The following is a 27,862-nucleotide window of genomic DNA, read 5'->3' as shown; positions in this document are numbered from 1 at the left end:
TCAAGCCAGGGGTTCGGGTGACATATTTCATGATGGCATCCAGTGAAACTCGTCGTCAAGACAGGCGTGTGACCAAACCCAGTGATGCAAAATATCATGATACTCACGTGACACTCGTCTTCGCATCAACCGACTATCGCTGACAAATCGTTTTGTCACGCAGTGAGAGTTAGAGCCATGGCAAACAACAATCACCAGTAATGGTCGCTGCTCACAAGCAAAACGTTACACTCACTGCTGATAATGAAAAGCACTACCAAAATAGTGAAGACTTCTGCAGTACGATCATGAGAAAAAGCTAAACGACAGAAGAAAATGAAAACAATGCCTACGCATTCCACGTTCGTCTCGGCAGGCGCGAGTGTGTGAGTTACAAACAAAGCAGGCAACATTAAACGGAAGCTGTTGGGCTCACTCACCAACACACTCACATAAGCAAGCAAAGCAGCAACTGCTTCAAAACGAACACAGCTGAGTGTCGTGATTGTCAGAAATGACCAGATCGGTGATGGATCACAACAGAAGACAACATTCACCAGTTGCTTTTTACTTCTTTCGTCAACTTGATGGATGGTCATGGAGAGAGCTTCGACGAGCACATTGATAGGAATGTACAAAGCGTTACTACCATCAGCTGTTTGATGATCGTGACTGTGATAGGTCGCAACTCTGACCAAACCACATTTGTTGTATATGACAATGAAAGTTCTTCGGCTTAGAGTTTCCGAAGGCTTGCAATGTACTTTTAAGTGCACGGCGACCGCAAACATTACACGTGGACTTTAAGGACCGCCTTATTCATGGAGCAGTGCATTGAGCGAAATCTATCCTTCCTCAAATCAATACCGAATTCAGTACAGTATTGGCAACAAAGGAAGAGAAATTTGTTCACCATGATGCGACAACTGGGAAAGCCTACGATGTTCCTCACACTCAGTGCAATTGAGATGAAGGGCCTTATTACGGGTGTCACTACACGGTGATAAGAAAGTGATACTCAGAATAAGCGCCGTGATTGCCGTACAAATCAAATGGGAATCACTTCACCGTGACGACAAGTGACAAGTTTTCACCGTGAAGTGACTAAATGATGATTTAGTCACGTGCTGCGTGTACTTCAACAAGCAACAAGGTTGACACGATTGAATTTGATGTGAAAGTGCGGTTTCAGAGCAAATTGTAAACAAACTCGGTCGCTGTCCCATACAAAAATCCAACATGGCTGAATCATGAATTGACACATTAGAACACCTATATGTAGTCACCTTGGTCTCAGCTTGCTTGCTCAATCGTAGCCTGTAGCATGGTGGGTATATAAATGGTGATACAGCTTTGTCACTATATAGGTGAGGAGGTCGCGGGGGGGAAAAATGCGGTTTTAGAGCAAATTGTAAACAAACTCGGTCGCTGTCCCATACAAAAATCCAACATGGCTGAATCACGAATTTGACACATTAGAACACCTATATGTAGCCACCTTGGCCTGTAGTTGATAGTCCTCTTGAGGTACCGCACCTAGCAATGGGCGATCTTGGATCGAAACACAGAAGATCGATTCTTTTAGTTCGAATAATCGATTTTTTGAATCGATCTCAAACACGACAGAAATCGACTGGATCGATCCTTTTCATTCGATTTTTGTTTCGATCCAACAAAAAAAGTCAGCGCATTTGCATTCGCAATTTAATATTGTCCTGTACCTGGAGTCTTCAGCTCACGCTCGGGCAGTTAAAATTGTGTCTGAGCAGATCTATAGTACCGAAAGAGTATACGATGATTGCACACATCTGTACCCCCACCAAAACCAACCGGTGGCCTGTGAGATATTCATGACGAAATGGTAAAGACAGTTATTAATCTACATATGCACAAACATTCACTTCTAATGACATATTTCAGGTTCATCAGTCCTCTGCTATGTCAGAATTGGATCGCCCCGGCAGAATTACAAAATTTCTTGCATCAGTCGCTCGCTCAATTGCTCGAGATTATTTTCAAGACTGGTAACAAGTGTTCCGTCAGAGAGGCTATTCTTCAAAACTGGTGAAACCACACAGAATCGATATCGGCTCAATGCAAAACGCATGGGTCAATTAGCTTTCTTGGGATCCCTCTCGAATGAGTTTTGGGATATCTGAATTAAGTACTTTCCGTACTTACCTGCTTTTACACTCCGACCATCTAATCGTTTTGTTTCATATGTTAATCTTACGTTTTTTAAATCGTTTATTTAATGCCAAAAACCGAATATCACTTACTTAATCAAGAATCCTGAGCAAAAACTTCCACATGTGAAATAAAATCAAAATAGTCATTTACTCAAGGGGTAAGTCACTCAGCACATTGTGATTCGTCATAGCTTGGGCACATCCATCAGCACATCTTCGGTATGCCTTCGGCACAATCTCTTAGGCATTGGATTGTTGTGAATAAAATGGGAGCACTGCTGGACAACTGCCATTGAAGTTGTTCACAACATTACGTGCTGTTTGACTGACTGAGAAACTCAGACCAGCAGTTCACTTATAGATCTAAATACGAAATGTAGGTTCTAGAGTGAGCTCAAGAGAAAGAGGCAGTTAATTAGACCCCATTAATACCCTTAATTCAAATAATGCTACAGCTCACACAAAACAAATTACAGAAGTCTATTCATCATCCTTTAAAGTCGGTCTCCAACAATGTTCCTCATTAGGTTCCAACTATTTCCGGCAGCTGATAAACCGTTGCTTTACACTTTACGAAAAGAACATAAAACACCAAAATTTCGCACACCCGCCACTTCCCGCGTCATCCTCAATCCGATTTATCCTTGCGATTTCAAACCGAAACATTCAAGGTGTCAGAAATACCGGGTTGCCGGGATGGTTATTTCACAAACAAGATCGGCACACTTGCGGCACACTGACAAAAAATATGACCCAACACACTTAAATTTTTTCGCCGAGATTCCAACAGCCGAGCAGTTCTGCAATTTATTTTGCTGAGATTCAGTAAGACAATTGCCGAGACTCAGCCAACAAATATTTTTTTGCTGAGATATCAGCTACCAAAAAGATATTTTGCAGAGATATCAGCAAAAGTAAATGCCGAGGTAATCGGCTGTTGGAGATTTTACCGAGCTAGATTAAGTGTGTACCCCTTGCATTTACTATATTCTCACGTAGACCATCCGTTAAAGAGTTTGACACGGTAAAGACCGTAAAGCTTGAAGATGGTAGCATGATGGTTTGGGGCTGTTTTTCTTGGTATGGAGTAGGTCCCATTTTCCGTATTAACTCCATCATTATCAGATTTGAATACAAAGTAATCATGGAGGAGTTTATGCAGAAGAGAACATGCCTCTTATATGGCATTTTCAGCAAGAAAACGACCCGAAACACACTTCTAAGTATGTAAAGGAATGGTTTCGTGCAAACAAACTGTCGGTTATTTCATGGCCTAGCCAATCTCCTGACATCAACCCCATCGAAAATTTATGAAACGAACTTAATAGAAAGTTATCTGGTCAAGCATTTTCAAATAAGGACCATCTATAAACCATAGTTCAAAAAGAGTTGTATGCTATACCAAATGAAATTTTTCAGTGCTTGGTTGAGTAAATGCCAAGAAGATTTAGCAAGGTTCTACTTAACAATGGATGGCACAGCGATAACTAATCGTCATTAGTCTAATAAAACTTATACGATTATTTTCAAGCTTCCTATACTATAGTTTTATGCAACACACCTATTTCACTGACCAGGCATATTTTATATATGATTCTAGTGAGCCATTTAATGTTTTAACCTTGAGTTTTCTCGTGCAATTACTTAATTTTATTACACTATCAAATGCCTAACTTTAAAGTCGAATAAAATGAAGTTAAATGAACATAACCTAAAATTTCGCATTTATTTTACCTACACCTATTTTAATGAACAGCAGTGATGTATGTTACACTCACAACATTCACTGCGTACATACCACACAATTTATTTCTAAATGATATCAATCATCACACTAAATGACTATTATAGGTGAAATGTCATAACAAGATAGCTTATGTAACGTAATATCAACTCTAGACTGAACTTGGCTTAATTTGCACCAACTATGATCCGTTATATTTAAAACATTTTTGTGCCATTTTGAAAAAATGAATCGATTCAAAATGATTGATTAAATCGGTGAATCGATTATTTGAAAAAAAAAATCGATTCACTAGGATCGATTCTTGCCTTAAGATCGCCCAATGCTAAGACCACCAGGGTCAGTGGTGTTTTGGAAACTTTGACCAGCGTTGCCAGATATACCGATTTATCGGTATTTATACCGATTTTCAAACAAGATACCGATATACAGATAAGGTTCCTCAGAATACCGATTTTTAAGATTTTATACCGATTTATACCGTTTTTTTTTAAATGATCAAAAGTATTTGCCCGCGATCGATTTTCAGAGAAAAATTTTGTGAGAGACTTGTATCTTTTTGATTGATACTCTTTCGACTAATGTTTGCATTCCTCACCGTTTTTGGCAACCCATCAATCGAGAAATAGTCGATGGGTCTTTCTCGTAATTCCTAGGGAATCGAGATATATATTTTAAACATTAATTAACTTCCGGAAGTTTTTATTCATTTTAAAACTTCCTGAAGTTTCATCCAACTTTCCCTGGAATTTTCTTCCACCTTACCTTGGAAGCTTTTTCAGCCCTCGCTCAAATGATTCTTTCATCTTCTCCCGCCAGCTTTTTTTTTTACTTTCCCGGAGCTTCAAGGATGCTATCAGATTTTTATTGCGGATCCACACTCGCTTCAGGCACATTTAAAAAGTTCTGAAACTTCAGAAAAGTCCAGACTTTTGTGTAATTTTCGATTAATTAAAGACAGTTTAATTAATTTCTCTTAAAATTCAAAAACCCGGAAATTTCAGAAAAGTCCAGTGAACTTAAGGAAACATCATAAATATTTTGAAAACTTCACAAGTCCAAAGAACTTCAGGGTAACTTATTGGTTTTTAGGAACTTTAGTGAAGCTCAGAGAGCATCAGGACAGATCAATTATTTCAATGGAATTTCTGGAGTTCCGAGAAACTCAGACAATTTCCGAAAACTTCAGCAATGTCCATGCAAATTTAGGAAACGTAAGGGAAGTTACATGAACATTAGATCATTGTGATAACATTTTATGGGAAGTTCTATGTTTTTAATGGCAGTGTCGATAACTTTTAAAAATTAAAAAAAAAAATCGGGAAGATCAGAGAACTTCAATACTTATGTTATAATAAATTCAAGAAAATTGTGAGAGCAACTTAAGTGATTTCGTAATCTTCAAAAAAATCCAGAGACCTTCTAAGATAATTAGAGATATTCCAGTAGTTTTATTACAATCAGGGAAGTTCGCTTCGAAGATGACCAGATAACTCCAAAACAGCCCATAGTTTCCGGAAAATTACAAGAACTTTTAAGGAATTTTGGGGAATTATGGAATATTCCTAAGTGTATTTCAGGAATGTTCTGAAAACCTCAGGGAAATTTCTGAGTCTTCAGGGATGTTTTTTGAATATCAGGAAAATTTTCTGGATCATTGGATCATCATTGAAACATTTTCTGTATCCCCCAGGAATCTCTTTCTTCCGGAATAATGTCCTTGTTTCTCTCGACTGTTCCGTAAACGCTCTGGCTTCCGACTTTCTTCAGATATTTGTTTCAATCTACCTTAGGAAGTTTCTGCCAGCGCCTCCAGGAAGTTTATTTCGCCTTCTCAAGGAAGTTCAATTAATCCTCCAAGAAATTTCTTTCCTCTTCTTCTGGAAGTTTATGGTCAAACTCAAAGTTAAAGTTTTTTTTATTCGACTTCTATTGGAAGGTTTTTCCGAGCTTCTTCTGGCTTCCTTTGAATTTTTTCCGATAGTTTATTTAAATTTTCGCCACAAGTTTCTCAATTCGTGTCTTGAAGTTTCCCGGAGGTTTTCCCAGCTTTTCTCGAACTTCATCCAGTAGAGCTTCTTTCGTATTTCTCTGGATATTTTTCCAGCTCCATTCAGAAACTAATTCAAACATTCCCCGGTGCTTTCTTCTGGAATTTTTCGTTCAGAAGCTAAAATGTTGCTTTGATTAACAGCTTTCTCAGTCTTAAAACAATGCAACGACTACAATGTAATCTGCACGACATTTCCGCCATAGATTGTGGCTTTTTTCAAGGGAAAATATTTTTTGTCGTTATTGCCAGTAGTTAAGTCATGGCTGATTTTCCATATTTTGGTTTCATTTAATGATATTTAATCGAAAAAAAAACAGTGCTTGGTGACCATTTTGAGCACCACTTAAGGACAACAAAAATTTTAAAAATTGAAATAAAGAGTTTTTTTAAGACTGAGAAAGCCGTCAAACAAAGCAATTCCCCTCAAATCCCAGTCGTAACCATCGTTAAAATGTTCGCTTTCAAAAACGGCAAAAATAGAAAATTTAAAAAATAGTCAATAGGTACCGATAAATACCGAATTTTAAATACCTTTGATACCGATAAGTTTTAAAACAATCTGGCAACGCTGCCTTTGACATCTGTCAAACCACTCGTTGCGATTACCTTCCGAATGTACTTTCTCTGGCTCAAGAAATAGTCTCCGTTATCGTCCTTGGCCACTTCCATGTACAGGTAATAAAGGATATAACCGATTATCTCGAACGACCTCTTCAATGTCTTAACGAGCGACTCGAGCATCCTTGGGTTTTCACTCGCCACTACCAGATCGTCAACGTACACAAGCACGTAACACCACCGTCCTTTATGCTGCTTCCGGTACAACCACGGGTCAGACTTACATCGCTGGAACTGCTGGCTCTTCAACACTTCGTGTAGCCTCTGATTCCATGCTCTAGCCGCTTGCTTCAAACCGTACAGGCTCCGTTTAGGCTTGCATAGTTTGCCCTCGCTTTCTTTCACAACGTGTCGGCATGGCTGTCGCATATATATCTTCTTCTCGAGATCGCCATTCAGTAACGCGGTTTTGACATCGTATTGCTTGATAGTCATGTCATCAACGTTCGGAAAATTGTTTGTCTCATCGTAATCAGATCCGTACTGTTGACTGAAACCTTGTGCGACTTGCAGCCCACAACATTCCGTCCTGGAGGGATATCAGTCAACGTCCACGTCTCGTTCGCGTGAATCGACTCTATCCTCTGCCATCGCCTTCTTCCAGTTCTCTGCGTAGGATGAGTTCATTGTCTCCTTGTAAGATTTTGGTACATCATCGATCGTGCCTCTAGCCGCCATGTTGTTGCTCGATTCCGTTGTCAAACACTGCTCGGAACCACCTTCAGCATCACTGAACACTTCAAAATCGCTTGAACCGTCTGGGCTTGGCTGGGGGAAAATGTTTTGTGGGAAGTCCTTTGCACTGAACATTGAAATCATTGTACTTGCCTGGAAGTACGTGCTCCCTTCCGCTGCGCCTCAACACCTGTGACCGAGGCAGATTTGAAGATTGTTGCGGAGAGAGCACAGTCACGTCAACTATCGTATTTGTGGAAACATCATTCATGTCTTCGTCTTTTTCAGAATCAGGTAGGTCATCTTCGTTCGCAGCAGCACCGTTTCCTGGAATGGTGGGATCCACTGGAGCTGGAACATTCTCGAAATGCCGGAAGAACGCATGCATCAGCACACTCGTCGATGAAACATACATTTCTGCTTTTCCGGAAGCTCTTTGAAACAGGATTATATAGACGATATCCTTTTGTTTCCTCCTCAAATCCAGTTAACACGCACGATTTCGATTTCAGATCCCACTTTCGTCGTTTCTGTTTTGGTACTTGCACCATTGCCTTCGTTCCAAAGACTCTGACATGGAAAAAAATCAGGTTTTCTGCCGCTCCAGGCCTCTTCAAGAGTTGAACCATGATCAAGCGTGGGAGACCGGTTCACGAGGTACCCATGATATACCCACGGCAATGGTCAGCAGACGATGCCCTGTGCGTATTTAGTATGTCATATGTTTTATTTGGATATACAAAATATTTGAAGCCATGCGTCATCAAAACCATAATTTGCATCACCACAACTACACTTTTCAACAATCTTCAACTGGAACGTACTCCCCAAATCATTATACCCGGGAGCGCATTCCCGACGCTTCCACGCATATTTTTCTCTAGTCATTTTGAAACAATTCAAGCTGCACATTGCATTAGGTCCTAAGTAACATTCACAGATTATCTTCGTCGACTCTATCTTTGTATCCCCACAATCATGTAAAGACATTTCCAGGTATTTACGGCACACAGATCGATAAAAGAAGCTTTTATCTAGCATCTAATACGACAAACGCAACAAGAAACGGTTCTTTGCTCAAGTTATTAACGAAAGAAGAAGTCAATGAAGAGAATCGATCAATGTTACTTAGAACCTAATGCAATGTTCAGCTTGAATTCCTCCTTCTTTTTCAAGTCACTCTGTGCACAAAAGCAATTCACATCGCAAAAACGTACCACCCCGCAAAGACCGCATGTTAAGTTCCTTTGTCTGATTTATATATCATGGAGCTTTCTTTCGCAATTGAACTTCCGCAGGTTCACATCATGGTATTTTGTATTTGTCCTTGCTTCAAATAGTGTTTAATCACCAACCTATCAATCTATCAAATAGTCACTCCGCTTCTCAATCAAAGTGAAAGTGATGGTTTAAGTTATGGTGCGCCTTATGCGCGCCCTGCCTAAATGCCTTTACGTGGTTTATGCCTCTCAATCGAGGACGAGGAGTTTCTTTCCATGAGAATCCAACCGACAAAACAAATCCTTCTGAGTGTCTACGTGTGTCTATCCCAATGGGGAAAAACTCGAACCTTTAAGTCGACAACCCGGGGAAGCATTCCTCGTCGAATAAGTACATCCAGGGATGGTACCAAATCGCTCGTCAACATTCATTCATCCGCTCACACAGCACAAACAACATTCATCCACCTTACAGTACCGGTTGGTGCCACACGATCTTACCCCTCAAGCAACCGGACACCAGCAGCGGAAACTTGGGACTGAACTTACTGCTAACCACCACATCCGAGTGGCAGTGTTTGGTTTTGATCTCGTGGAACGGTTTCGGCCCGGCATCTTCCCGATCCGTTATGAATGGCAATTCGTCGCAGTGCTCGTTGAATGCCAACAGCCGAATGCCGTACCCATGGGGCGAGCAGATCACCCGACCATCAGCGGAAAAGCTCGGTTCCTTGATGAAACCCTTACCTTTGTTCGGTTCCTCGATGTAGTACAACATCCGATTGATATTGACCGTGATGGTCTGCTGGAACTTTTGCTGATGTTCTGCCGGGGAAAGTGGAATCAATCCACTGGTGATGCCGTACACGTTGGCCATGTTCAACGAACGGGTGTTTTCCACTCGGAGATTTCGATTCCGCAGGGACACTTCGGCGGCCCAAATGTCCGAATTCGGCGCATGGAATTCATTGTTTGCCTGATTGTTATTGTTATTGTTGTTGTTGTTGTTATTGGGTCCGATACGGTTCGGTTCCGCGGGTTCTCCAACGGCTGCGTTGACAAGGGCTGCAGCTGCCACTGCAGCAGGCGCAACGCCACCGCCGCCGCCTTCTTCCTCTTCGCCGCCACCACCTTCACCGGCTGTGGATGTGTCCTGGTTTTGGCTTTGCTCGCCACAAGCGCCACCCGAGACGTCGTCTTCGCTGTCGCTGTCCATGTCCTCGTCTAATGAGATCTCCTGGATGTCGTGCACGCAGCTCCACTGGAAGAACAAGAATGGCGTTGAATTCGTTAGGAAATATGTTGATGACTTATACTTAAGATTGGTATAACATAAACAATGGGGAGGGTTAAGTATGTAAGGCGGATCACAACCCCCTGCTCTCCTCTGTGCGTTCGATCTATAGTGAGATCTCCGATAACAACTGCGCCAAACTGGTAATGTAGCACAATCTTGATATCTTATCAATTTTAGGAAACGAAATTCGGGGTAATGTCGTACAATCGAGTAGGCTGTTCAAGGAATTAATTTACCCCGTGCAGATACCTAATAGGGGGCCTTTCTTAGTTCAGTCGGTAGAAGGCGCGCTACAGAGCAAGACCGGGTTCGTTTGCCAGGACCAGTCCAGGAATTTCTCGGGTTGAAAAATTTGTCGACTTCTCTGGGCTGTATGCCTTGCCACACAATAATACTCAATTAACAACTGTGGAAGTGTTTAAAGAACACTAAGTTCAGGGCCGGCGTAAAGACCCAATAAGAAGAACAGGGTGACTACTAATTTGGCTGAATAATGTTCCCTGACTTTTCCAGGTTTTTCCAGAACTGTTACAAGAAACTTCTTACGAGTTGTTTTCTAAATGAAAAAAAAATCAATGACTTAAGTTTCGAATTCCAAGTTTAAGATCTTCATGAGTAACCAGATACGAAAACCAATGTTTTTTTCAATCAATCAGAACCTCAATTCAGTTCTATGAACATCAGGAAATTTTCGTAAACTTAGATGAAAATCAGAGAACTTCACAACAGTTCCGTTAACTTGAAGAAAATTCGAAGAACTTTACGAGACCTTCAAGAAACTTCAGAAAACATAAGGTAAATTCAAAGATCTTTAGCAAAATTCAGAAAGCTGCGGGAAAGTTCTGAGAATTTCATGGCAATTCCATGAACATCCGAAAAATTGTGAAAGCTTGAGGGAAGTTTCAACAACATCAGGAAAAATTTGAGAACTTCAGGTCCGTTCGATTGACTTCAGTCCAGAACAAAGTTCAGAAAACTTGAAAGACGTTAAGAGTCCCATGAACCCCAGAGTCCCAGTCAGAAAAATTTAGGGAAATTAAGGGTAGGAACATAGGAGCATAGTGAACAGGTGGGGCATAATGACCATTAGATACTTAAGCCTTTAATTTCTTATTGTTCAAAACAAATTCAATTCGGTATAGAACCTACTATTAATTAATTTGTTTTGAAAAGAAATGAATTTAAGAAAAAACTACAGGATGCTTATTATGCCCCTCCTACCCCTAAATGAAGTTTCAATATTAAGCGATGGGTCAGGGTCATTATCCGCAACGCCTGGAACCTTGAGTGGGCTTCCACAAGGCAATATTTTACTCGGAAGGTAAAAGGAGAGACTTCCAAATGGCAGGACACCCCAAGTCGACAAGACCAGATTATCTTGTCTCGTCTCCGTTCCGGGCACACACACGTGCAACTCACAACATGGTCTGCTCCTCCAACTTCCGGAAAACTTGTGACACTTGCAACCTTATCATGACAGTGGAACACATTTTGGGAGATTGCCCAGTGTTCAGCAATATACGGTATACCGAAAAGCATAAGGAACGCCCTATCGAATGACCCATCAACCGAAGCAGCAGTCATCTGCTTTATTAAAGACGCCAATCGTTATGAAAGTATTTCAGCCCAAGGACTGCCGCGACCACCAACAACCCGCTATCGACACTGACTACCGACTACGACAAATTACTTCTACCTAAGCTACGCCAGCAACTGTGACACTACTCAGCTATTATATGTGTACTGTTGTTTGAACCTGAACTCCGAACTCTGAAAACAAAACTCTGTATTAGGGAAGCCTCCTTCTGAGGCCCACTTTCTAGCCGGGGACCCCCTTCTGGGGCCCCAAATACCCAACTCTGTTAACATGAGAAAAATTGTGAGAACTTCGTTAAGGAGAATTTCAAAGAAATTCCGAGAATTTAAAGCAAGTTACGAATACATCAAGAACGTTCAGAACAACATGGAAGTTTTAAGATCTTTAGGGTAGGTTCCGGTAGCTTCAGGGCAGTTCCATATACTTCAGAAAGGTTTCGAGAACTTCAGCGCAGTTCCATTAATTGCAGGAAAATTGTACAAACTGCACGAGCGTCAATTGCGAAAACTTCAGTATAATTTAAAGATCTTAAGCGAAGCTAGGTAACTTCGAGCAGTTCTGAGAATGCATGGCAGGATCAGGAGCAAATCATGGAAGCTTCAGGGATGTTCCGAGTTCCAAAGTGAAGTTTGAATCCTTTAGGACAGATCCATTAAATTCAGGAAAATAGCGAGAACATTCAAGAAGTTACATGATGGAAGTTTAGAGGTGCTATAGAAAATTTCGCGAAGTTTAGAGGTCTTTGGGAAATTTATTAATTTCAGAGTAATTTTAGGGCAGTTAAGAGGACTTCAGGACGATCAACAATTGTAGTTAGTTGGAAGAAGTTCTGATGAATGAAAGGAAATACCGAGGATTTTGAGGTAGTTTCATGAACGGACTACGGGATGGTAAGGAAACTTCTGTGAAATTTAGGGGACACTTCAGGAAGCTTCAGGGAAACTGCAGGAACTATCTTAAATTAGAAATTTAAGGCCAAACTACGGGATGCTTATTATGCCCTACCTGTTTACATGCCCCTCCTACTGAAGTTTCAAAAACTTTTGGAAATCTTTGATCACTTTATGTTAGTTCAATTAACATGAGAACAATTGTGAGAACTTCCTGAAGGTGAAAATTGCATGGAAATTAAAAGAATTTAAAGGGAGTTTCGATAACATCAAGAACGTTCCGAACAACATGGAAGTTCAGTGTTCAGCTCGGCTGTCGACAGAAGCAGACCACTCTCGATGAGTGTCACGCGATCGTTTGTTTACTCGGCAGCAACCATTGTGTTGTCCTCCTCATTGTTCTTCATCATTTATTCTTTCGGTCGATGCGTCGTCGACTTTGGAAAGCAACCGTTTAGTGATGAGTGTGTGACTGCTGACCACGTTTTGTGTTCATTGCTGCAATGGAAGTACTCTGCCCCCCGTTGGCAATACTGCCATACAATGAAACCACTGGAAGCGGATTCCGTTCTGATGGAGGAGCGGATAGCGGAAGATAAAGTGTTGTACCTTTTGACTATAGTTTTAAGATGTTTTGCATAGTGAACAAGAATCCACGGCTCTGTAAAGTTAATTCGATTGAGCTTATCAAATAAGTTAATGAACAAAAAAACATAAAAGTTTTAAGATCTTTAGGGTGGGTTCCGGTAGCTTCAGGGCAGTTCCATAGACTTCGGGAAAGTTTCGAGAACCTCAGCGCTAGTCCCATTAATTTCAGGAAAATTGCAGGAACTGCAGGAGCGTCAGTTGAGAAAACTTCGGTAGTTCTGAGAATGCAGGGCAGATTGATATCAGGAGCAAATCATGGGAGCTTCAGGGATGTTCCGAGTTCCGAAGACCTCAGGTGAAGTTTGAGTACTTTTCGGCAGTTCCTTTAAATTCAGAAAAATATCGAAAAATGAATCAGAAAAATGATGACAGCCCTAGACTGCCGTTCTACGCATAACTGTCCCATGTTCTATGCAATCCTTATGCACCGTGGGACTCTTATGCGTGTAACGGCAGTAGAGGTGCTGCAGAAAACGTCGCGAAGTTTAGAGTTCTTTATGACAGTTTTATTAATTTCAGGGCATTTCCAGGAACATCATCAGGAGTTCACTTTCAGGTGATGAGCAGACTTACTCATTACTTCTACTTGCGATTCAATTTGGTTGTCTTTTCTCCGGTCGGTGACGGAGGTGGTTTGAGTTCGTAGTGATCAGTGTGAAGCAGAAATGAAAAAAAAAACGCGTAAAAGAGAATTACAGGAACATCCTCAGAAGAGTAGCGAGAATTCCACGAAAGTTAAGAGGACTTCAGGATGATCAACAAAAATTGTAGTTACTTGGAAGAAGTTCTGAGGAATGAAAGGAAATAGTGAGGATTTTGAAGAAGTTTCATGAACAGACTGCGGGATAGTAAGGAAACTTTTGTAAAATTTTGGGGTCACTTCAGGGAAAGTTTTAAGGAGTTCTCGAAGAATTTCAGCGATATCCAGAGAGCTTCAAGAAAACTTCAGAAAACTTGAGTTAAATTGTGAAAACTCAAAGGAGTTTCAAGAACCACCGGGAAGATAGGTCTAGAGACTATCAGGGGAGCTAAGAGAGCTTAAAGCTGTCGCAATAGCTTCAGGGACGTCCAGAATTTCGGGTAAGCTTAAAGATCTGTGAACGTTAATTTCGATAAATTCAGGACAGCATCATAAACTCCTGAATTTTTTTGAAAACTTCAGACGTATTTTGGGAATTTTACAGCAGTTCAGAGATTTTCAGAGAAGTTTAATTACTTTTAGGACCTTTCTCGCGAGAAAAGGGCCTATCATTGTTGATCGATTCTCTTCATCGATTTTCTCTTTCGCGAATAACCATTGAGTGTGTTGTTTCAGGCGCAAGCTAACATCATCTTCTGTCGAACTGTGCTGCGAGCTTAGCGAGAAATTCGTTTATGTTGCCGTGCTAAACCAAAGAGAAAGTCGATGAAGAGAATCGATCAACGAGGATAGGCCCTTTTCAAAAGTTACGCGAGATTGCTTTTAGGACCAGTTCCAGGCCAAATAAGATAAAAAATAATAAAAATTTGGAGCTCGATAAATTGCAGCACCAAAACGTCACTTCTGATCGAAATGACGTCTTACACAAAGTTGTTGAGAAAAGTAAAGTCATTATGGGAAAAATATACACGGCAATTTGTTTTTTATTTAATTTTGAGTAAAAATTCAAAAAAGTGTTAAAAACTGAAGTATTCAATATTCAGAATTTATTTTTTAAATAAAGCTCATGAAAAATTAAAACTTTAGGAGTGTTTAAAACCATGGACACTTGAAAATAAAAAGACGTAATTGCAAAAAATTCAAATATTTGACCAATAGTCCTTTTTCTACGATATTTGCCAATTTTCATGTGTCCACGATTTTAAATACTCTAAAAGATTGCGTTTTTAATTAGCTTTATTTAAAACATAAATTGTAAAAATTTTACACATGCTTTTTGAGATATTTCGGTTCTTAATACTTTTTTTAAATTTTTACTCAAAATTACCCTGTATATTTTTCCCAGAATGACTTTACTTTTCTAAACAACTTCGACCAAGGCGTCATTTTGATCACAAGTGACGTTTTCGTGTCACAATTTATTGGAAAATTACAAAGACGCCATTTTGAAAAAAAAAAAAATTACAACATCCGAAATGGCCGAATTCTTGTAAAAATGTGATTGCCCATAACACACAATCATGCAAAGTTATATGCAAATCGGAGAAGGCCGAGTTTTTCCGATCCGTTATTTGGCGTGGAACTGCTCATTGCAAGAATTTCAGGATGATTTCTAGAACCTCAGGACAGTTTTCAATTAACATAACAGAGTTCTTCTTACTCAGGGAATATCCGAAAACTTGAGCAAAGTTAGTAGTTCCGACATCTTCAGAAAAGAGCAGAGAAATTATTATTATTGTTTTCAGGGATGTTTCAAGCAATACCGAGGAAGATCAGAGATCTTTATAGTAGTTGTATTCATTAATTGCATGAACTTTCGAGAAGTTCCGAAAAGATATAGAATATTCAGAGAATTTCAGGAAAATTGTTTCAACGCTAGATAAGTTCCGAGAACTACTTGAAAAATGAGGAACAGTAAAAGAAATAAGAGAAAATTCGACAACTTCTTGAAAATTTAGAAAACAAAAACGAAGTACCATGAGCTTCAAGGAAGTATCGAAAAGATCATTAAAATTGTGGGAGCTTCAGGATTGATCAACAAACCTCAGAGCAGTTCAATTATCTTCATCTATCTATCCGGGTCCATGTTTATGTCAGCCCTAAATTCATTCTTATATCACAGTTCCTAACTGTGGACCTCTAGGATCAGCTTCGTGGATTTACCACTTTTAGTTCCAAGAACTACTTGAAAAATGAGCAGCCAATTTGAAAAGGATGTGAGGACTCAATCCCTCATGGGATTTCAGCATTTCAGTCTGCTGAATCGCCCTCAAACTAAATTTCTGTTTCTTCTACACATAAACCCGCCCTGAGGTTGGATTTCTTGTTGGGCAAATCAAACCGTGACGAGTGCTCCTCTTCGGAGGTGGCGCTAAGCTACTCGTTTTTGAGACAGGAAGCGTATTCAGTGGTCGAAATCTCGCAGGTAGCGAGGCGTGCGTTACAATGTTTAGGATCAGTTTCGTGGATTGACTACTTTTACGGATGTTGCGGATCTTCCGGAGGACCGTTCCGTTGTCTCCAGAATCCAGATATAGGAACCATGACTGTATTATGGCTAATTATGAACATCTGTGGCCATTACTCTAAATTATAGATCTTAAGCTACTTGCAATACCCAAAAACACATCTTTTAAAAAAATTGAACGACCCTTTCGCTTTAAAAAAAAAGTAGACTGCTTTTTAACTGGGCCACAGCCACAGCCCAGTTAACAAACGCCCAGTTAACAAGCAGCCCAGTTAAAAAACGCCCAGTTAGCGAACAAGTACTGTAATCCGATTGAATCAGTATTGAATGGTGAATCCCGTAAGCCTCGTAGAGCACGTTAAATTCGACAGCCGGAAAAGCTTAAATGCACTTGATAAAATGGAATAAACGTATTAACGTATTAACGTATTAACGAGCCAAAGCATACGTGCGCGTAGTATAGTAGCTATATTCATAGTCTGGCGAATAGAATTTCGATCTATCAAAAAAGTATAGGGGCCTGTGCCTAGGAGCACGAACGAAAGCTTGACGTAGGACCGGACCGCTAGTGGACGGAAGAAATATGTCGATCATTTAGTTCTTAACTCTTTCCGTTTTTGAATTGGTGGTCCTGAAAAGTCGATGCAAGTCGATGCCGACCAGATGACTGCCTATTGCGGGAAGCCTTTCCTCCGGTCGATGTGGGTGTTTTCGTCGTCGTCGTCGTCTTCGTATTGGTGCGATGTGTGCTGTTCCACTCATACGTCGTGTTCGACGCTTATCCGTCCGTGTGTTCGATTAGCGCTCTATCATTGCGTCCGTGTTTGGGATTTTTCGTTACATGTCTGAATTTAGATTTTTTAAATGTGACCCCAGTATAGAAATTAAAGACGTAGTCCTACGTCAAAAAAGTCGTCAGGCGATCACAAACACGTGGTTGGGGCCTTTAAACGGAAACCGAACGCCTCAGTTCGAGATGTGGCTAAAAACTACAAGGGACGAGCTTATGGGGTTGTACGCAATGGTGACGTAGGACTACGTGGTCTTATATAATAAATGGTAATGTGTATCTTTATTCAGCCAGGTATTAATCTGAACCATATTTTAATTATTTTCCTTACCTCATTTTTATATTTTCATTTTCTGTTCTACTTACTATCGTACAAATTTGTCTTGAATCTGATGAAATATTGCTTGGAGCCAATGCCCATGATTGTGCTGAGTAATTAAAATTTTTATTCAACAGATTGCGTTCAACGTATCCACATCGTATAATGGCCGCACCAAGCAGACCGCTCGTAAGTCCACCGGAGGAAAGACTCCGCTCAAACAGATGGAGGAGTGAAGAAGTCTCATCGCTACCGGCCAGGAACTGTCGCTCTGCGTGAGATCCGTCGTTGCCAGAAATCGACCGAGCTGCTGACTGCAAGTTGCCTTTCAAGCGTCTGGTCCGTGAAATCGCCCAGGACTTCAAGACCGATCTGCGCTTCCAGAGCTCGGCCGTTAATGGCCCTACAGGAATTCAGCGAGGCCTATCTGGTCGGTCTATTCGCCATCCATGCCAAGCGTGTCACAATTAATTCATGTTCCATATTCAGTTTTCACAATGTGTACCCCCATATAGAAATCACAGACGTCCTACGTCAAAACCGTACGGTCGTGTAATGGATGCAACCTCTTATTCTTTTTGTCAACATTATTTTCATAAGGCAAATCAACTGATTTCTTATCGCGAACTGCTTTCGAACATTCAAAAGTTCAATAAATCATCAAGACCTCTTTCACGTTGAAAATCGATTTGTGACCCTGAAAAGGGCCGATTGATTGTTTGGATGGTACGAATTTACTTGGAGCTAGTGTACTTGGTGACGGCATGGTCAACTCACCCGGCAGCAGCAGACGGACAGCAGTTTGGATTTCGCGGGAGGTGATCGTCGAGCGTTTGTTGTATTGAGCCAGACGGGATGACTCAGCAGCAATACGGTCGAAGATGTCATTGACAAAGCTGTTCATGATGCTCATGGCCTTCGACGAGACTCCGGTGTCCGGGTGGACCTGCTTCAACACCTTGTAGATGTAGATGGCATAGCTTTCTTTCCTGCGCTGTCTCCTCTTCTTCTTCTCTCCCTTGACGATGACTTTCTGCGCCTTGCCGGACTTCTTGGCGGCCTTTCCACTGGTTTTCGGTGCCATAGTTTAGCTGTTCGCTTCGGTAGAGAATAACTGATAGTCGTTTCGATGGTGGTGTCTCGTTTTGTGCCCGTAGCATAAGAAGCGAAACTCCTCCCCTTTTCAGTATTTTGCTTCCCACTGTATGTATTGTACCCTCCCTGTATTAATAATATGCTACTCGACGCAGGTATAAGTTTTCCCTCGATGAGTGAAATAAACCGACCTATCTGGTCGGTCAGTTCGCCATTCACACCAAGCGTGTCACAATTATGCCAAAGGACATTCAGCTACCTCTTAATTTTTCCGTCGAAAACTATCAAAACCGGCCCTTTTCAGAGCCACTAAAAGATTCCACAAGAGAGTTGGGAAGGAAATTTCTGCTGCTTACAACTGATCGCATCACAGTGAATCCTGATCTAAAAATTGCAACCAGCAAGTGCCCTAGAACCAAAAGCGATGCGATGCTATGACGATGACTGTAAGGGGCTTAGAAGCAGAAGGGTGAAAGCCAATTCGCTTTTTCGATTTCCTCTTTTGTGATGACCATAGTTTCCTATTTCCCACTATTTCTGCTATGCTCTTCTATCATCCACAACAATAAACGTATCAATAAATGTGTTTGCCGCCGAGTTAACGTTATCTGACCGTGCACTTCGTAGTTGCTCCTCCGTGAATGATCACAACTAATCCACTTGCACAGAGAACTACATAGATGGGTGCATGGGATAAGCTTTCCATCTTCAATGTACAAGCACATTAATTCATTCTATAGATCAATTCACAGCGCCGGCCACGTCCTCCCGGTCTTTTGGGGAGGGAAGGATAATTAGTTCGACGTCCGGTTGTTACTAGAGACCGAGAATACCTCTACATCTCCACGGCTATCTCGGGAAGGACAGTAGTGTAAGTGAGGTAGGTTATTTTTAGATTAGGATTCACTGTGGTAAGTGATGCGATCGGTTAAAGCAGAATTTGTTCTTTATTTAAATCTAGTGGGGACAGAATAAGGCAAAGTGAAAAATTGCAAGGGGGGGGGGGGGGGTTGGGAATGAACTCCCTACCTTCTGCTCGGTAAGCAGAAACGGTAACCACTGAACTACAGAACCTCGTCGTAATGCTATATCGACATGTTTCGTCTACTTACTACTCTCTGACGACTGTGCTGGGGAAGCAGCATATGCATGTACGTAATTGGTGGATTCGTTATTTATTTCGACGCTTTTGGACAATGCTTGACATTTACTACTTTTTCAATAGTTTCTTGTTGAACATAAACAGTCAAAACCATTGATATCGATGCGTAAGCGTAGCCCTGATCGATTGGTGATAAAATTATTGAAATTGGTTCAGGGGCAGCTGAGTTATTAACGTTCAAAATCTTTCATAATTTGTTACATGTTCCATTTTCAGTTTTCACAAAGTGTACCCCCATATAGAAATCAAAGACGAGTTCCGAACGCCACGCGAAATAGCAGATATAAAAGGCTAATTACTTAAAGAGTGCCACCAAAATAAATGTGATAGCCTATGTTGGAGTTGATTAATTTTGATTTCCTCCCTAAATATTCTATAGAAATTCTAAGATTACGCGTCCGTCCGCGTATATTCCAAAAATTAAATAAGACCAGAACGTGTTTTCAAAACTCTATCGAATTGCGCATTACGAAAGCTCCGTAGGCCGCATTGAATCCCGACGGCCGCGAAAAATTGAAAATGTACTTGATAAAATAGAATAAAAAAACTCAGTGAAATATGCACCACGAAATTTAAATTGAACCGATATGTGAATATAGAATCTCAGCAAGATTAACTTTCCTGCTCAATTATTCAGTTAAGATAAAAAGTCTTCTCTTGATTAGTTTCGAAGAGTATATTTCCCTTCCAAAACTAAATCAAACTACTGTATTTTCAAAATAAAATAAGAGACTTTCGGCCTATCCCGCTAGTACCAAACCTAAACCCAAAGTTAGATCCTTTACATAAGCGTGCTGCGACATGGCTATCGAATAAAATATATACACTGCCTATAATCGCATTTCAGTCCCATATGAATTTTCGTCAATGTTGAAATAACAACGCTATCCAGTATCAATTGGCATCTACTTTCATATTATGCGGCGATAAAACTATGGGCTTTGATCATGAAAAATCTGAAAACAACATCATGTCAGTTTGTCCCATTAAGCTAAGTAATCGCATATCAGACCCATCCTGAAATTCAATAGTCTAGAGGACAAGTTACAGTTCTGCTTTTTGAGTTGCCATATTTTTCACTGATATGAAAAAAAAACATGCTAGTTTCAATGAACCATATGGGACTGATATGCGATTATAGGCAGTACAGGAGTGATACTGTCACTAGCGGCTAGAACTTCTCTCAAGCCATGGTTCGAGACGGAAGGCTCACTAATTCACAACGCCTGCCCATAACGGCACACTGCCTCGACTTGAGCTAGAGATGTCGACCATAAACCCACCGTCTTCGACGTTCCATTGTGACATGAGATTAAGCCCTCACACCAACGTCAATCTAATCTAATCTAACACCAACACAGCCAGTTCTTGAAAGCATCCTGGAAAATGATATATATACCTAAATTTTTCTTGTTTATTTGATATATGTTTCACACCGAAGATGCGTCACACATATCAAAACGGCCAGGCCTACTGTGCAGCATTTAAGGGGCAAGATGATTCAGAAAACAGAAAACATAAAACGTGGACATCTCGTACCGTACGTTCCGATTTTGGTAATTATATGATTGGTTGGTCGTTGGAAGCATCAAAGCTAGAAAGGTTAAGTGATGCTCCATTTTCTTTTATGACTTATGGCTATAGCGCCATTACTCGCTTTCTGAAAAGAGAACTACCCGAGATCTTGTCACTATTATCAAGTCATAAAAAGTAACAAGGACTAAAATGTGATCCTTTGATAACTGTTTCCTGATTCCCTAGATTGAAGTTGTCACGACTAGGGTTCGGTGCTGGATCTTATACCAGTAACGCACCACAAAAAGGTGATCACCCACCGTTACTGGTTTGAAAAGATAAAAATTTACAAAATGGAACGAACTCACCAAGTTTAGCCAATTGAACCTGAAGGCTGCTTGCCATGTGTTGATGTAGAAGTCCAAATTGTAGGCGGAGCTGGACGAAGTTCAACATGAACTAGTCCGGTTTATGGTAGTTGCGTGGAATGTCTTCCGTCGATTTGAGATAAACAAATGTTCGGATGTATGTAGTCGATTTTTTATGTGCCTTGGCAAGTCTTTTCGTGGCCAATAGTCAGGTTCAACGCTGCGACTGAACGAATTATTGAGCTAATGGTGGGACGAATGATTGTCCCACCTCGTGGAGGTTCTACTTGGCTTCGGAAGCCGTCACGAAACTTCCTTCTCCCATTCTTTGCGAGTATGCGACATCTTCACTCTTCTTGTAAATTGTCTTAATGCACTTCACCCAGGTTTTGACCTAGGGTTACGTCTTTTGGCAACATATTGGGGGTGCAATTTCAAAAAACCAAAATCGATCGCATTAAGGCCTGTACTCGAAAAAAATGCACCAGACAAAAGTGTTCGCCAAAAATTTATTTTAAGTCGGATTTTCTTGAAACTTTCAGGGAATGAACTAGGGGAAATGACGGCTTCGGCATGACAGACTATTTCCGGCAACCCAAATTGAAACACTATTTTCACTGGATTTTCTTACGAAAACACTTCGCTGAATGCATGCAAACGATTATTTATGCTTTCAGCTTCAATTTGACTATATTTTTACCACTGAGAAAAAGCAATCTAGCAGGGTTTTCTTGAAATGAAACACACGCACTACAAATTGTAGCTGATTTCGAGCTGCCGATAATAGAACAGCAGATTTACATGCAGTTCAAATGGAACGGTTGCCGAAGAAAAACTGGTTGCCGACAATACTCGCTCTCACTAGAGAAGTTTGGAGCTTTGTAAAAGCGTTTCAAAACAGTTTTTGACAATTCTTTCGACTGAAATTGTTAGAGCAGCTGGCAGCAAAAGATTGTAAACAAACCAATACTGCATATGTGTGCGTTCCATAGAGAAAAGGCTATAGAAAGAAGGTCGCAGCTTAGGTTGCCGACAATACGTAAATTCCCCTGATACATATGGATTATGTTTCGGCATAATTACTTTATTCAATTTCCTTTCCATCGCTGAAAGCCCGCACCTTTCCCTTAAGACCCCTCATTACATTTTGTGCAATGGTGGAGCCGACCTTTTTGGTCACTTTCATCCATTCTTTCTTCAGCTCCAACTCGTTCTTAAACACCTTGGACGATTTTTGAACTTTGGCCTTCATTATGGCCCGAAATCTTTCCACCGGACGAACCTCTGGTGAATTTGGGGGGTTGGCGGTTTTTGGTACAAAAACAACGTTATTGTCTCTTTAGCAATCCAACGTCGATCGCACGTAATGGCATGATGCCAGGTCCGGCCAAAATAATGTCTCGCCTCCGTGGGACCGCAGGAAGGGCAACAGACGCTTCTGGAGGCACTCGGTGCGGTAAATTTCGCTGTTGATGGTACCCATTACCATTATGTTTACTCAGTTTACCGCATTGGCATATGGCCTGCCAGAGCAAGTATTTTTTGGCGAATTTGTCCACTTTCTTCTTCCTTATGTCTTCCGGAACATAAAACCTGCTTTGCGTCTGCCTTGATGTAGGTTTCGTCATCCATAATAACACACACATCGGTTTCGTTAACCACTCTCGATACAGTTTCCTTGTGCGGGATTTGGCCGCCGTGTTTGTTGATCACGCCGGTTCGGTGCCTTCCGGACCTTGAATGCACGAAGCCCAGCTCGTTTCATGGTTTGCTGAACGAACCAGGCGGAACACTTTGACTTCAGAGCCGCGTCGCGAATCGAAAGGTTCGGATTACGCTTGAAATAATCCAACACCTTCCGGGCCTTCACAGGGTCAGCTGTCTTCGATTTTCTTCCACTTCCAGCCCGCCGCTCGGTCGTCTGGGACTCCTTAAACGATTTTACCACCCCAGACACAGTTGTATGGGTGATTCCCAGTTGTCTTCCGATCCATATCATGGTCGCAGTCGGATTTTCCATGATGGTGCGCAAAATTCTCCGGCGATTTTCTTCGTGTTTCGATGACATCTCAATAACCACTGAACTGATTGTTATGAAATTTTGCACATGTAAACAATAAAACCAAACTAGTTATACCCAGATTTTCATCAAAAAAGTTACACACGGATAAAAATGGTGCATTTTTTTTCGAGTACAAGCCTTACGAAAAGAGGTCAGGTTTTGACCACATATAACTCTGTCAATAGCAGATGGTTTTTAATTCTAAACAAGCCAAACGATTGGAAATTTATCTATCAATCTGTTAAAATGAACACTTTATTATTGTTCTATAGGTTACTATTGAAAATTACACAAAAGTCCAACTGCTGCAATGATGATCAAATTTATCACCGATTGCCTGCAAAAAGCGCTCTCCCTAACACAGATTCAAAAATCGAATTCGATTGGTGGTGTCCGGTCATCGGTATCAGCAGCAGTAGTAGCAGCAGAAGCAGTACTTTCGGCGTGTGGCGTTGAGCATTGTTCTCCAGTACACAACGAAAGGCTACCTGCAAGCAGCGAGCTGCAGAGCTCACATGAGCAACCATAGAGGAGGAGGAAGAAGTCCCACCGCTAGGCTAAGATCGGAATCAGTAGCTCGTTGTGCTCAGCTCAGCATTACTCAACCATCACGATAGAACGGTCCTTTTCAGGACCACCATAAATTTTTTAAAGAGTATTATTTGGACATTTGTCATGGTCATCAGTTCCTGCAAGCAGCTAGCTATCAACCTGGTCTATAGAAGGTGTGGAATTGTAGGCCCGAATGTATTGGTGAGATTAATCATATCGTTCGGTCATTTTCCACAGAGACGGCGCTGTTCCGCTGGTAGGAAGTGATAAAAATCCCCATATAGAATTTGAGAGAAGTGGGAATAAAATTCGCTTTCGGTGCATATTCAGGACAAAAAAAAAGTTAACGGCAACCTAAATAAATTAGTCAGGGACATTTATTTATTTCCCGGAAATAAGAAGGATTTTTCCCCATACAGTTTTACCTGCTTTACTGCCAGTCCCCAGAGAGCCAAAACATTCAAATTTGTGAGAGAAAATTAGCTCTCACGAGCTCAATCTCTCAACATGCCATGTTTTTTTATGACACCCAATTTGTGATTTCCCTTTCACAGATTACAAAATAGAGTACCTGACACTGACACTGCACCGTCCTCTGTGAACAATTATCGGAAAACAGATTCCGATAGATGCCACCGCCAACAACAGCAGTGACATCTGATGGAACATGAATGCAGAAGCTTGACAAAATTATTAATTAGTTTTTCCCTCGCTTTTATTCCACTTCGCACGATTCGTTTCTTTCGTTTACTCAATCACCCTTGTAGTGACGTTAAAAAGTTTGTTTCGATCGGCGCTTACATAGGAAATTTAATATGGATCATAGAATTTTTTGTAGGCGAAATGGCTCTAATGTTGGCCTATGGATCTAAGATTGGGCCCATCGATAAAAATCTGCTATTTATCAATTTTATCTAGATGAACGCGACATGGGGACGGTACTAATACACCGTTACCAGAAGTGGTCAGGTTTTGATCACTTATAACACTATCAATAGTGGATGGATTTTAATTCTAAACAAGCCAATAGATTGGTAGTTTTTCTACAAAGCTGCTAAATTGAATACTTTATCAATTTTCAATAGGCCACTATTGAAAATTGCACAAATGTCCAACTGTTGCAATGGTTATCAAAATTATCACCGATTGCCTGCAAAAGTGGTTTCCCTAACATAGTCGCCAAATATTGATACCGAGCACGTAATCCTACGTCAAATCTACGGTCGAGTCTTGGATACAACCTCTTACTTTTTACACATTCACGGGTACCTCCAGAGGATTCCCTCCTCGACACTTCATTTTTCGGAATGGGTTTCCCTCGACTAGGACACATTTCTAAAGATTTTTTTTTCCTGAATCACGAACACTAAAATATACTTTTGAAATCATCAACCGCGTTTGAAACTTCATAAAATCATACAAATTCACTCGAAAAAAGTACAGCTGCAAAAATAAAACACGTCAACTTTTCATCGCCGCCTACCACGATCTAAGCCCTGGTGCCACCAACGTCAAGGTACAAAAACTAGCCATGGAGAGGGAACTATAGCAAAGAACTGTGCTTCAGTCTTTTTTATTTTCAAGAGTTGATTTCTTCAATAATCTAAAGGGTTGTCACTACGCATTCGATATTTCAACTTCACATCCAAATTGGAGCTATACCCTAGTCCTAAACCAACGTGAAGTGGTTAGTATCGTTTCCAGACTTTTCTTCAGTTTTCGCAATAAACAAACCAAAGTTATCCAATGTTCGCCCACTCAAGCGTTAAAAAATCCTCTTTTGTATCACTGTTCGCCTTAACGATCAACCCCATGCTTATAAAACCTACCCTCTCAAAATAAATAGAACGCTAACTGTACATATGTCAAACTGTTCCGCGCAGATTACTCACCTCAGAACTTTCATCGTAGCTCATGTTCCTGCTGAGTGCGCACCAGCCTTGAGGATGAATCTGCAATAAGGAAGTACCAAGTTAGTGACTGACTGAGTTCGTTTTAATGGTTGATCACCGGCATCATGGCTCCTAAAAAACTAAACAACTCTTCCTCCTCCTGCTCCTCTTCCCTTTCTTCTGTTCACCTTCTGCTGACACATTCTAGGAGGAAGCAGAATGTTCCGCTAACTCGACGACTACCGCTAGCTAACCGGCTGCTGTATGACGACGACGACGACGTCAACCAAGCCGCAATTACTAAGGTACACCGACTCATGAGTGATCGATCGCCCGGAGCCTCTTCAGCCACTAACAAACCAGAAGTTGTAAATCCATGACAAATTACAATTAAAGCCGAAAAGATTCAACGAACCATCAACACTGCTCCTCTAGTATTAAAATGGGTAGCTTAGTGGCTGTTCGTTATCGGCATCCGAAGCGAATTTAATTGGCCATATAAACGCCGTTGCCAATCATGAGCGAGCTTTTCACACACCTACTCATAGGTTGAACGAATCCGAATCTGAGGAACCACATCGGTTTGGTCTTTTTTTTTTTTTATTATTATGCAACAAAATCACAGAAGCGTACAATTTGAACTCCGTTGGTTCACCTTTCGCGCGAAAAACACCGCCGTCGTCTCGACAGTCGAATTCAAAGTCAGGGTCAGCCAGCAGGCGCACTTAAGTCGGTGCCTATAAGCACCACATGCCGCTCGCACAAGCAAAAACGAGTTGGACCGCAAAGAGTCAATACCCTCTAGCGCCTCTCGATGGACACTCGTAGCAGCAGTTCAGTCGCTGCTTCTGGGCATTTACAATGGGCCGATTGTCCACGGTCAATAAATCTGGCGCTGCATGAGCGTGAATTGTTTTGGATTTACATGCTTCGGCTGCCTGAGCGCTGCTGTGTGAATCACCACAACAGAGCACACAGAGAAGGAAGGGTACCGAACGAACAAGTACCCCGGAGAAGGAGGATTAGGAATATCAGAACGGAACCTACCTGCAGGGAACTGATGACTTCCGCGTCGTTTCCTTCCGGAAAATCGCTGACCAGCTCGACTCGGTTGTACTTTTGTTTGCGGGAGAAGGCCTGATCGTACCGGGCCGCATTCGGTATAAACTGATGGCGCAGCTGCATCAACCGGTAGAGATTGGGCTGTAAGAAGGAAAGTTTTTAATCGTGCCGATCGCAATCGGGATGGTGGGTTCGTGGTCCTACCCTGAATCCGCGCAGATCCTTGGCCAGCGAGGCCAAATTGAGATTGTGGATGATGATCAGATAGCCCCCGGTGGTGCATATCACCAGTCGGTTCTCGTCCGGCGATAACCGGCAGCGCATCAAGCCGGGCGTGTGGAACACCTTCTGGTAGACGAAGCCCTGCTCGGTGTAGCTGTTGATGTCCCAGGTGAATATCGACCCGTCGAAGCCGGACGTCACCAGCAGGCAGTCTTTCTTGCAGTATTCAATGTTTTTCACCCAGTTCGAGTGACCTTGCAGGCTGCGGATTTTCGATTTGAGATTCCGGGTGTCCCACAGGGCGACGGTGGTGTCATCCGAGCAGGTGGCAAACATCCGATTGTCGAGGAATCTGCAAAAAATAAAATAAATCTAGTCGTAAGAGCTTTGCAATCACAAAAAAAAAAACAAGTTGCAGCAGGTGTCGCCTCATGGAGCGAAACCGGATAACAGAGAGCTGGTATTGTGTCAATACCTAATGGGATACAAGGACATTGTACACAGCGCAGGAGATCCGATACTCTCCGATACTCGCGTGACCATGAAATGATAGGATTTGCACGCGCTTGCAGGTGTTTTTGCATCAAATTCGAATATTTTTCTCTGTGAGATTGGATTCCGGATGTTAACGATTTATGCAGCGTGAGTAACTCGATACATCAGTGTAATTAAATATTTATAATAATAGGGTCCCAGTTAGACTTGAGGGGCCTCTGGTAGTCTAGTCAGTAAAGGCACGGCATTGCCAAGCCGGAGACGGCGGGTTCGACTCCCGAATATGAAATATGGTACGCATCCTTTATGGA

General features: G+C 41.4%; 2 protein-coding genes across 3 annotated transcripts in view; both read right to left on the bottom strand.

Moving 5' to 3' along the window:
* Det (Deterin) overlaps positions 1-27,862 on the bottom strand; it is a 434,366-nt gene that overhangs the window by 337,490 nt on the left and 69,014 nt on the right. The window lies entirely within an intron of this gene.
* LOC135704078 (DDB1- and CUL4-associated factor 10 homolog) overlaps positions 8,578-27,862 on the bottom strand; it is a 97,610-nt gene continuing 78,325 nt past the window's right edge. The window contains exons 3-6 of the mRNA XM_065225506.1: positions 27,039-27,408; positions 26,820-26,975; positions 25,773-25,832; positions 8,578-9,739 (exon numbers count right to left, since the gene is read on the bottom strand). Of these exons, the coding sequence (XP_065081578.1) occupies positions 8,948-9,739; positions 25,773-25,832; positions 26,820-26,975; positions 27,039-27,408 (1,378 nt within the window). The 3' untranslated portion in view covers positions 8,578-8,947. The remainder of the gene's footprint in view (positions 9,740-25,772; positions 25,833-26,819; positions 26,976-27,038; positions 27,409-27,862) is intronic.

Source organism: Ochlerotatus camptorhynchus, unplaced genomic scaffold, assembly GCF_037179485.1.
Source record: "Ochlerotatus camptorhynchus isolate MF236.1 unplaced genomic scaffold, CSIRO-AGI_Acam_v1.1 ptg000230l, whole genome shotgun sequence".
Taxonomy (NCBI): domain Eukaryota; kingdom Metazoa; phylum Arthropoda; class Insecta; order Diptera; family Culicidae; genus Ochlerotatus; species Ochlerotatus camptorhynchus.
Note: the sequence above shows the minus strand (reverse complement) of the source record. Positions and strands in the feature narration are given on the sequence as shown.